General features: G+C 42.7%; 1 protein-coding gene across 2 annotated transcripts in view; it reads left to right on the plus strand.

Annotated features, from left to right (window-relative positions):
- The window catches only part of PCSK2 (proprotein convertase subtilisin/kexin type 2), a 244,114-nt gene that overhangs the window by 127,778 nt on the left and 103,766 nt on the right, over positions 1-12,570 (plus strand). For both annotated transcript variants that reach the window (XM_032248043.1, XM_032248044.1), the window contains 3 exons: positions 297-410; positions 2,747-2,855; positions 11,440-11,477. In XM_032248043.1, the coding sequence (XP_032103934.1) occupies positions 297-410; positions 2,747-2,855; positions 11,440-11,477 (261 nt within the window). The remainder of the gene's footprint in view (positions 1-296; positions 411-2,746; positions 2,856-11,439; positions 11,478-12,570) is intronic.

Here is a 12,570-nt window from a genome sequence, read left to right on the forward strand (position 1 = left end):
AGGTGCAGTGACTCACACCTGTAATCCTAGCACTTTGGGAGTCCAAGACGGGCAGATCGCTTGTGCTCAGGAGTTCAAAACCAGCCTGGGAAACATAGTGAGACCCCATCTTTACAAAAAATACAAAATAATAATAATAATGGTAAGGTGAGCATGCATATGAGATGAACTTGCTTTTGTCATAAAATGACATACAATGAAATTCATACAAATGAAATTTTGATTCATGGAAACAAATCCCAGAAGAGGGGATGTTCAGATTATATTCAAGTAATATGTCAGCGTTGTCATTCCAGGTAAAGATGGCTTTGCAGCAGGAAGGATTTGACCGAAAAAAGCGAGGTTACAGAGATATCAATGAGATTGACATCAACATGAACGATCCTCTTTTTACAAAGCAATGGTATCTGGTGAGTGTCTCTATGTTCTTTTGGACATTTCTCATCTTGAGACTCTGGATAACAGATGTATTCCCGTTTCCTCATTACTCACTAGGATATTAGCCAGTATCCAACTCAGTGACCCTGCTTGTTCCCTTCCATATGTATTGACTGTCTGTCACCATCTGTACATCTAGTTCTCTAATCTGCTCTCTTCTGGAACTGCTAAGTAGCCCTGGTCTCCTAGAGTCAAGGCTATGACCAACAACTGTTCGATTTCTCTTCGATTCTGAAAAAGTGCACCAGTGTATGACTGAAGACTTGCGAAACTATGTGAAAGTCAAATCAGAGTTCTGGGAGGAGTAATGCAGGGGTCTCAACAGACAGAGTGACAGGGACATAATGAAGTCACAGACCTAAGAGAAGGGATCCAGTGACTCTCCAAAGGGCTAGCAAGAAAGCTTGGAGACTAAAGAAGCAAAAGGAGCATCTATTAATACTTTTTAAACAATGGCAGGAAATCAATTCCATGGGGCTTAACTGATGCAGGCTTGGAGGCACTGAAGCCCACCAACAGTTCATCATGATCCGTTTGGATTGGCCGAGCTATGTTTAAAAAGGGATCAGTGGCTCCAAACCAACCCAGACTGCAGGGCGTATTGATAGAAAGGCAGTGACTAATTTGTAAATGTGAATGAAGCCTTGCTTTATTTAAGATTAAAAGGTGATGAACAAGAGAGAGAACTAAATTACAGCCTTGTGGACAGCTACATTACAGGAATTCATCACAATTTCCCTCCTGGAGCCACAGAGCTTGACTCTGTCTTATGCTTTTTGGCATGGAAGTTTGAAAATCCAATATGGGTAATTGAATGAGTGTATTCGTGTTAGTCAGGATAGGCTAGGTTTGTTGCAATAATGAACAACCCTCAGATCACAGTAGCTTATCAAAAGCAAGGCTTGTTTCTCATTCTTGCTACATGACCAGTGTTTCATAACTGCTTAGAAACACAGGCTGACCAAGCACCATCTGAGCTCTATTCCCACACTGCTTTCATCAGCCCCTCAGCAAGGAAAAGGGGTAAATTGTAGAATTTTTAAAAGAAACTCTTAAAACTTCTGCCTGGATGTGAAAAATGGAACATGAGATAACATCATTGGCCAAAATTAGTGATCCGCCATTCTAACTTCAGTGTGGATGGAGAGGTATAGTCTTAACATGTCCCCAGAAGAAAGAGCACAGCAAGTTTTTTAAAGATCCCTAAGGACAATCACCCAATGTTTTAGCAATGTGATAGTAGTCACTGATCACTGTGGGCTTTTGCCCATACAAGCTCTGACTTCATTATTTTTTTTTGCAATCCACCCTTGAGAAAACCTACACAGTACAAAGACACATGAAAAGACAGAAGTGAACATATTAATATGGAATTGCTCTTTGTTTTCCTTTCTTTCTTTTCTGAAATATTTTTGGGGGCCAGGGCGAGGAGCTTTAGAATTTATCTTTCTGCATTAAAACATGCACTAAAGGTGAGCCAATTTTCTTTAATTCAGTTCAACAAATACTTCTGAACAAGACTTAGTGTGTTGTTCAAAACACTTAGTGCACTGAAATTACAAAGATTAACTAGGACATGTTATCTCCTGCAAAAGGTGTTATTTAGTAAGAAGTTATACTCAAATAAAAATAATCCAAAACAAACTCTTTAAATTCAAAACATGAGGGAGAATTTAATCTTAAATCAGGGAGGGTTTCCTGCAATAACAGCTCTTCTTTTGTGTGTGCGTGACAGAGTGTTGCTCTGTCACCCAGGCTAGAGTTCAGTGGCTTGATCTTGGCTCACTGCAACCTCCACCACCTGGGTTCAAGCCATTCTCCTGCCTCAGCCTCCTGAGTAGCTGGAATTACAGGCACCTGTCACTAAGCTCAGCTAATTTTTTGTATTTTTAATAGAGACAGGGTTTCACCATGTTGGTCAGGCTGGTATTGAACTTCTGACCATGTGATCCACCTGCCTTGGCCTCCCAAAGTGATGGGATTACAGGCGTGAGCCACCTCACCCGGCCAATAACAGCTCTTTTATAGAAAAAGTTTAAAGATAGCGATCTAGTCATAAGATATTAGGGAACCGAAATGATGTTTGCATTTTTACAGAAAACACAAATTGTTTATACCAAAAAATGGAGAGGAAATGCTATAGGTAGGTTAGGAGGGATACTCAAAATTACCATTTCATGGAAGAGGTAGCCTTTGAACTGGTCCTGGAATATTATTAGATGGCTGTAGAGCGTGTCAAGTAAATATGTACATGATGCTTTTCAACACCAAACTAATACCATTCCCTGCTTTGAAATTCCTGTACCAGATCAATACTGGGCAAGCTGATGGCACTCCTGGCCTTGATTTGAATGTGGCTGAAGCCTGGGAGCTGGGATACACAGGGAAGGGTGTTACCATTGGAATTATGGATGATGGTGAGTATTTTGAAGCCTGTGCATCATTTGGAAATAAGAGTGTGCCTTTGCTTGCCTTAGGATAAAAGTTGTATTGTTTTGGAGATGCTAACCAGAGACAGAATAGCAGGATACTGGGCCTGATGACCTGATGACCACACTGTACCATGACCAAATCCTCACCTTTCCTCCAATCAGTGGTCCTCAAACTGAGGTTGCACTTAACAAATTTTTTTAATTAATAAATAATAAGCTAAACAAATGAATAAATGAAAGCTGCCTGTCACTCAACCATAATTTCTTACTGAGCCACTGCTTACACTTTACCTTCAAATGTCTTCTAAACCTGTTTATATTTACCATCAATTTCTCTAGACCCACACTATCCAAAGTAGTCACCACTAGCCATATGTGCCTGTTTAACTTTACTTTTTAATTAATTAAAGCTAAATAAAATGTAAAATTCAATTCCTCAGTCACACTGGCCTCAAGTTCTTGATACCCACATGGGTCTAGCAGCTGCTGAAATTCAATTCCATTTCCATCATCACAGAAAGCTACATTAGTATGACTTTAGATCCATAAAACAACTTTTCAATAACAAGATTGAGGCTTGGGGAAATTTGACTTTATTTCTGCTTTCAGAATGAACCCTTGTAAAGTAGCCTTTGAAAACCTTTTATTGTAGACACCCCTTACATGTTATTCTATCCTGCGTGCCTACCAGAGACTTAGCAGAGCTTCGTTTTCTATAGTTTGTGATACGAAAACCAATGGGTTTGATGATTGGCGTTTTCCCAACTACATGCCTCCTTGGCCCTGCCAAGATTCTGGAGAATTGCCGCCTGTAGTCATTTCATTGGTGATGTGTTATTGCCCTCCATCACACATCTGGGTCCGCCAGCAAAAAGCTCCACCGTGCATTATTGATCCAATTACATATAAAGGCTACACAGAGATGGAACAATGGAGCCTTTCCTGTCTGAAGATCATCAAAGAACACTATGTTCCTTAAAGCCAGGCTTTGAAGCAGAAACGACGGAGGAAAACAAAAGGAGCCAGCCTGCTTAAAACCTGCATTGTCTTGTGTGGGCTCATTAAATATCAACATAAAAACAATGTCTCGATGTTTTCTGATGTGTGAGACATTTTTAAGTGGATGTAAAAGCTTCCTCCAGAGGCCAAGGGCTCTCACAAGAAGAAAGCAGCCCTGCATGAGAGCGTGTGTGCTCAGATGTCAGAAATTTATAAATGTTTCTTCCTTCCTAACACTTGTTCTTGGAAACCGTTTCAAAGGGGTTAAGGCCAACTCACCCAGAAAAAAGACGCATCAGGGTTTGGGGGAAACCTACCTAGGAGATACTGTGATGACCATTTCTAACGGCAGATCTACTGGGTATCCCCAGCTGGGAATCAGAGAAGCCACCCTAAAAATGATTCTAAAGTGCCAACACATGCACATTGCTCTGCTCTTAGGAAACCTCCAAGAGTACTGTAGATGCCCATCTCAGAATTCTTTAACTGAAGCTCCTTGACTGACTCCTAAAGTCATCAGCTCCTGACTCATTTCCACAAGGAGGGGGAAGCCCTTTAGAAAGACTCAGCAGAATTTCTCTTTTGATGATCTTTCTTCAGCTGATTAATGGCCTTCAGGTTCCCAAAAAAAGTAAAGTCTGCCCCCGCCAATTACAATTCCTGGTTTCTTCTTTGCTTTAATCAATTACTACTGAAGAATGAAGCATTCCAACATTGAGTGGTTTAGAAAAACAACAATGTTATTATCTCTCATAGTTCTGTGGGTTGCTGGAGTTCAGCTGGACAGCTCTGCAAGTTCCACTGGGGTCTATGATGCAGGTGGAGTCAGAAGGCAGTTGAGGCTGGAGTCAACTAGAGGCTCCACTGGGAGGCTGAAACGGCTCAGCCTCCCTCTCTCTTCGTGGAGTCTGAGGGCCCCTCCTCTCCTCTCACGAGGCCCCCAGCAAAGTGAATGGATTTCTTATAGTGGCTCAAGACTCCCAAGTGTAGGCATTCCAAGAAAGAATAAGCAGAAGCTGCTAGTCCTCCTAAAGGCTGGAAATGGAATGGGCACTGGTCACTCTGCCACTTATTTTGGATGAATAGTTTCAGAGCCAATCCAGATTCCAGGCGAAAGGAAATAAACTCTGAATTGGTGGCCACTTTTAATGCATCACATGCTATTCAGTATGATAGCTGAAGAAAAGTAGGATGCCCAAGCCATTCTCCAAGTCCATTGTTGAATAACAAGATGAACACATCTGGGACAAGGGCAGTCCCCCACATGGTGAGGACAAGGACAGATACTCAGCAGCCTCTTGCCATGTAATTGGCCATCTCTGGCCTCACAGCTAGAACCAGGAAGGCTGGCAACACCGGTACTGCATTCTCTCTCTTAACGGTCTGCACGCATGAACGGTGTAGTGCCATGTCCCAGATATTTTCTCAGCAAGATATTCCAAAATAAGGTTAAGGACATACACAGACGCTAACCCTAATACCTGAGGGCAAAACTAATGTCATAGTCTATCAACACTGGCTTTCTATATGTTGGCCTGTGTGGCAAATGTTCAGTCATTTGTGTGCAAAAGTTTCAATTTGTGGACAGCCAGTTTTAATTGCCGCCTTCCCCTCTCTGATGGCCCGACTCTCAACTCAGCCATCATCCCCTTTGCTGGATCCAGTGACTCAATGGATGCTCAATAAATATCTTCTGTCTTCACTTAGGTACAAAGCAATGTCATTTCCACATGCTACATATCACTAGGAGAGGGCCTCCATGGTTAGCTGCTACACAAAGGGGCAGAAATTATTTCTGAAGGGCCTACTGGGACATTTCAGGTATGTGGATGTCAGCAAGGACCCCACTTAATGATGACAACTTCATCCCTTTTACTGTAATGGAATTGTTTAGAGTCGGGAACTTGACCTGGAAAATTGAATGTGACCATGACAAGACACAGGGATGGACAAGACTCGTTCAGCCCAAGAATAATTCAGGGCAGGTGGCTGGTTCTCAAGATCACAAAAGATCAGAGAAGGCATGGGTCAAGGCCCTTAGCCATTATCAGATGGAGTCAAGGAAGTGAGACGGATGGCCAATGAGTAAGGTCAGAGAGGGCTTCAAGTTGAAGTAACAATAAACAACTAACAGTAGAAATGACCAACATTTATTGAGTAATCACCATGTGCTAGACACTGCTTAGCATTTTGGAAATACGACTACAGTTATTTCGTAAGGTTTATAGGTATTATAACAATCCCCATTTTACAGATGAAAAAACTGAGGTTTAAGTGGGCAAGAAACTGCCCAAAGTCTCACAACTAATTCTAACCACCATTCTTGGTGCTTGAAACCTAATCCTTTGCTCTGCCTTCCTGGTGAGATGTTGTGAATGGGGGCCTCATCCATGTGAGTAAAGGTTGAAGCCTGAGGACCAGTCACCCACACCCTGCCAAAAGATTTAGAACTCTGCATCACCTAGAAAAGCAATAGGAAGGTCCTGCCGTGTAACAAATGATCCTGTATTATTCCATTTTCACATTGCTGATAAAGGCATACCCAGACTGGGTAATTTATAAAGAAAAAGAAGTTTAATGGACTCACATTTCTATGCGGCTGGGGAGGCCTCACGATCATGGCAGAAGATGGAAACATGCCTTTCATGGCAGCAGGCAGGAAAGAGAATGGCAGCCAAGTGAAAGGGGTTTCCTCTTATAAAACCCTCAGATCTCATGAGACTCATTCCCTGCCTCAAGAACAGTATGGGGGAACCAGCCCCTGTAATTCAGTTATCTCCCACTAGGTCCCATCCATAACATGTGGACATTATGGGAGCTACAATTCAAGATGAGATTTGGGGGAGGACACAGCCAAACCATATCAAACCCCAACACTTAGCTGCTTAAGGTTGCTATTTATCTTTGATCATGATTTTGTGGCACAGGAATCTGGAAAGAGCCTGGCTGGGTTTTGCTCACTTCAGGTTGCTCATGTGGTTGAGATGTTAGCTGGGCTGCAGTCTTCTGAAGGCCCAGCTGGGCTGAACATCCATGACGGTGCATTCCTATGGCTGATGGCTGCCACTGGAGCTCAGCTGGGACCGTCAAAAAGGGTGCCCACATGTTGTGCTTTACTATAATTTGGTCTTGAGGTCTTACTCACCAGAGTGGCTATAAACTCTGTCCTGCCCCGACAGGACTCCGGGGGATTGGCTGTGAATGTTTAAGATGTGCCTGTCTTAGTCCGTTCCCCGTGCTATAGCAAAATTCCTTAGACTAGGTCATTTATAAATAATAAATATTTGTTTTTCACACTTCAGGAGGCTGGGAAATCACAAATTTGGTATCTGATAAGGGCTTGCTCTCTGCTTCCAAGATGGCCCCTGGTCGCCACATCCTGTGGAGGGGACAAGCACTGTGTCCTCCCCTGGCAGAAGGGGTAACAAAGGGATGAACTCTCTCCCTCAAGTCCTTTATAGGAACACCAATCTCATTCATGAAGGTACAACCCTCACAACTAATCACCTCCTGAAGGCCCCACTTCTAAATACTATTGCAATTAGGGATTAAGTTCCAACATATGTTTGGAGGGAAGCAAACACTCGAATGATAGCATTTCACCCCTGCCCCCCAAAAAAACTTGTATCCCTCACATACAAATACAGTTATTCCAGCCCGATAGCCCCCAAAGTCTTATTTGTTCCAGCACTCACATAAAAGTCTAAATCCCAGAGCCTCATATACATGTCACCTAAATCAGAGATGGTGAAACTCAAGGTACGATTCATCCTGAGGCAGATTGCTCTCCAGCTGTGAACTTGTAAAATCAAACAAGTTGTGTGTTTCCAAAATACAATGGTGAGACGGGCATAGGACATATATTCCCACTCCCAAAGGGAGAAACAGGAAAGAAGAAAGGGGTAACAGGTCTCAAATAAGTCTAAAATCCAGAAAGGCAAACATAAATTCTGAGGCTTGAGAGTAATCTTTTCTGACTCCATGTCCCACCTGCTGCACACATTGGGATGGGAGCTGAGCCTCCAAGGCTCCTAATGACCCCTCCCCCATGGCTTCACTGGGCACAGCCCATGCTGCAGCTCTCATGAGGTGGAGTCTCATGCCTGTGGTTCTCCCACACTGGAATCACATATTAGTGGCTCTGTAGTTCTGGGAACTCAGAGTAGTGCCACCCCCACACTCCATTGGGCATTGCCCTAGTAGGGGCTTTCTGTGGTAGCTCCACCCTGTGGCAGTTCTCTGCCTGGGCCCCAAGGCTCTAGGGTTAGGGTTAGGGATAGGGTTAAAGAACTGGAGCTCAAGGCCAGGGTTCTGAAGTGACACATCTCAAGTGAGCTATTAACATGCTAACTAGGAATATGCACGTGGAACTCCTTCCTAGTTCCCTGAGGTCTCCAGGACTGTCACAGCTTCCTGAGAATTGGGACTTTTATGGATTAGCCTTTCTGAAAAGTTTCAAACTAATGATAGGATACTAATGATTAGAACAATATTATAATCGAGTATCTTTCATTTGTGTGCCTCATTGATTATGATTGTCTGGTGATCAGTCGGTACCCCCATTGGCTGTGAGGCACAGAGAGTTGTACAGCTCAGGTTCTGCGTCTAAGTCATCTGTGTTTTTCCAGGACCAACACTATGCCTGGCATTCACTGCTGAGAAATAAACAAAAGCATGAAATATAAGAATGAATATGCAAATATTTTAGTAACTAAAAATAAGCTGATTAGGAAGATATGCCCAGTACCATGCACCTTAAAAGATAATAAAACATACAAATATATTAAAATACCATCTAATTACCAAATTACTATTTTCGATTCTTCAGTCCATGATTACCTTTTCTGAATCGTGTTTGTTGTCCTTCACAGTTGTATCAATAATTCTCTCTTTCTCAGACCAAAGTCTCCATCTGTTCTAACTCAACACTTAGTCTTCCTTTTAACCTAATTTAAGATCCTTTATTTTAATTAGGCAAAATTTATCTTGTTTTAATTCTAATTTCTTTCTGGTCTCAAATTATCTCCTTGTTCCATTATTTTCCCTTGACAGAGAAGACACTACTATTTCTTGAATCGTTTTTCTCCTAAACAGCTTCCATTCTCAGAACATGGAACCATGTTTTAAAAATTGACTTCCTGTTGGAAAACAGATATTCTCCGTTTGTGTCTTTTTTTACATTTACATAGATAAAAAAGATCCACAGAGAGAATGTATTTTAAAATATAAATACTCAAAATATAAATTATATTTTTGATAATTTGTACTGAAATATATATTATCAAAATTTTTCACCTGAGTTCACAAAATTTAACCTATCTTAACAAATAGATGCAATTTAACTTCAACACAATATGCTAAAACCAAGCAGATATTTTTTAATGTTCTGTTCTTCTGTGTATCCACATTACTCCAGTGATGTGGTAGATCATAGTACAAATGATAATAAGAAATAAAATGTATTAAGTGTTTACAATAAGCTGAAGACATTCAACGGATTGTCTCTAATCTTGAAAAGTGCTTTGCAAAGTAAATAATAGTCCCATTTCAAACACATGGAAACCAAAGCTAAGCGAGATTATGGCACTTGGCTAAAGTCACACAAATGTTACAGTGTCTGAGCCTGGAATGGAACTGGATCTGCTGATCTCAAAGCCTATGCTCATCCTCAGCGTCACCCCGTAGCCTAAACTGACCATTTTGGCGGCAGGGTGGGGTTTTCGGTTTGCTTTCTGAGATTTGTTTGTTTCCTTTTGGAGACAGGTTCTTGCTGTGCCTCCCAGATTAGTGTGCAGTGGTATGATCGTAGCTCTCTGCAGCCTCAGTCCTCTCCTGGGTTCAAGTAATACCCCAAATCAGCCGCCCGAGTAGCTGGGACTACAGGTGCAAGACACCACACCCAGCTAATTTCCTTATTTTTTTTTGTAGAGACAGAGTCTCACTGTTGCCCAGGCTGGTCTTCAACTCTTGGTTTCAAGCAATCCTTCTTCCTCAGCCTTCCAAAGCACTGGGATTACAGGCATGAGCCACTTTGCCTGGCCAAAATTGATCATCTTTGAATTAGGATCCAGAATAAGGGTTAACAACTTTTGAAAACATTAGTCTTTAAATATTCTGACTCCTTTCCCTCTGAAGACCTCGGGAGGCAAGAGGGAAGAGAAGGTATAATGATTTGGCATGGGGACTATACTCTCAAGCAAGAGGAGGCAGCCATAGTGACAGCAATTGCTTCACTCATCAAAATATCAACAGTAAAACCTAACACATGTACTGTAGACCAGTGACTCTCAATCCAGTTACTAATTGTATAACTACCCCCTGCAAAAAAAAAAAAAAAAAGGAAAATTTCTTTTTAGAAATATGCATCCTTATTCCAGCTCTTTTTTGGAAGGCAAATCTCTAATGTTGGCCCAGCTTTAGGAAGCATGCAGTGAAGATAACAGCTTTGGGAAGGATTTAATGATACTTCTGGCTTTTAGATATTGCATCCCCATATAGTTATTAAATGCACCAGCTGCTGGGCCAATCACACCACATGCATTAATTTCTTTATTCCCTACATTGTTCTCACCCCCGGTTGGTCAAAAAGGAAAACTAGCACAGAAAGTCCAAGCAACTTGCCCAAAGCCTTGCAGGCAGTTATCGGGGTGGTTGGGACTCACAGGCCTGTCTTTGACTCCAAAAATCTATGTTCGCAACCATTATGCTAGATGGTATCAAGAACCTGCCTGTTTCTTGGAGGGCTAGATGCTCAGGTGTAACTGCTGCAAAGATTATATGGTTTTGCAAACCCAAATGAGAGCTTTTCAATTGTCCTTGAAGTTTCATGATGCTTTCTGAGGTCCAAGTGTCTGCTGAAACTCAGCAGTGCTCATAGCCCATGATTTTACCCTTGGAATGACTACTAGGCAACAAGACAGGCCACCATTCAGGAAAAAGCAGGACTCCTGCTGAGACGTCAAGCTTCAGGCTTCCTAGAAAGCCACATTCTGAGGAGACAAACTTCAGCTCCCAACCAGCAACACCTCGCTGGAAACCATTTGCCTTTGCCTAATGGCTTTTCTCGCCCGGCCATGTTCTCTTATTATTTCCATGGCAGAGTACATTCTCCTAATCCATTGCTGTCCATGCCCTGTTAAATAATAATCACTTTTCCTCCCCAGGGCAAGTTTCATTTCAGAGAAATGCCAGTTGATGCTTTAAAAATGTCAAGATTTCTACAAATCTCTTTTAGATCAGTGCTCTGATGAGCCATCCATCTCACTGTCACAAAGCCCCTTAGTGCTGACATTTATGTCAGAAGTGTTATCCTTGGGCCTCAGACTCTAATTGGCTTCACTCTCAAGTGTGTCTGGGGCAGCTGTCTCTCCACTCTGGCAGTGTAGCCCACCTTCACACCTCCACATGGAAGGCAGGTGCAAGGCTGGGAGCTTTGTGACGGGGCACTCACCCCCATGGCAAGCCTTCTGGCACCAGCACCTTAAAGAGGGCACTTTCTTGGGCAGCTTTCCTGAAGACACAGTGGCAGGTATTAACCTTCGGTTCCTGTATTATTGTTGTCTTTTCACAGGAATTGACTATCTCCACCCCGACCTGGCCTCCAGCTATGTGAGTACAAACCAACTCTGATGGGGAAACAGATGCATCTTAAGTGTCTTGGTGCCCCTGGCTATTAGGAACATGTACGTGTCTACACACATGCATGCAAGTACACAGGAACATGCACACACACACAGGAGTACACCTGCAGGAACTTATGCATGCACACATGGAGGAACACACACGCACAGGAACATACACACTCATGCATATGCACGAAAGAAGATGCCCGCGCATGCGCACTCACAGGCACACATGCATACACACACACGGACACCCACGTGGGCAGCCACACTGGAACTGTCCATCCCATTGGAGCCACAGCTCAGGCCACAGGCAAATGGACAAGGCACGCAGCCTGGCAGCGGGCAAAGGCAGTGGCTTCGAGAGAAGAAAGAAACCTGAAGTCTGAAAGAACAGAGTGTCAAGGAAGTAGGTATAGGAGACGCAGGAAGAGAGACACTTGGCAAGGTTTAAATCAACTCTAGCTGATGATATTGAATTGAAGGGTGGAAATGAGCCATTTGGGTTCCTGTTGGACAAAACCAAAGGCAAACTGTCAAAAACTGCAGTGACGCACATTGCAGCCTAGCCTTATGAAAGTAAGAGCGTTATATTTTTTGATGATTTGTGCCACTTATGACCACTCCACTGACTTTCCCCCACAACACTGAGCATTTAGTGTCCCTTGACAAACAAGCAATGTCAGCAGAGAATCACCGAAAGCCCTGCTGGGCTAGAACCACACACTCTAATTTTTGGCTCAGCAAGTCACACACTGCTTTCCTGATGAAACCCACAAGCCCTTTAAACAGAATCAATCACTTTATTTTAACCCCAAGGAGTATAAGATTCAAGCATTGGTGTGTTCACTTAAAATTATCCAAGCTATTTCCAAGCTATACTTCCAAGACCTCCAGATCTAGGTGTAATACATGTTATCTGAGTCACTGAAGAAACTCATACTGTATTTAGAAGAACAAGGGCTTGCATAAGAGAAAGGACAGTTACCCAGCAAAAAGTGTTTGGGGGTCACCAGTCGGGGTCATTTGTCCTGGAAGGCATGTGTATCTACATTGCACAAAGAAAGTGAGACTATTCT

The sequence above is a fragment of the Sapajus apella genome, unplaced genomic scaffold (genome assembly GCF_009761245.1).
Source record: "Sapajus apella isolate SASKATOON/1434 unplaced genomic scaffold, GSC_monkey_1.0 scaffold65, whole genome shotgun sequence".
NCBI lineage: Eukaryota > Metazoa > Chordata > Mammalia > Primates > Cebidae > Sapajus > Sapajus apella.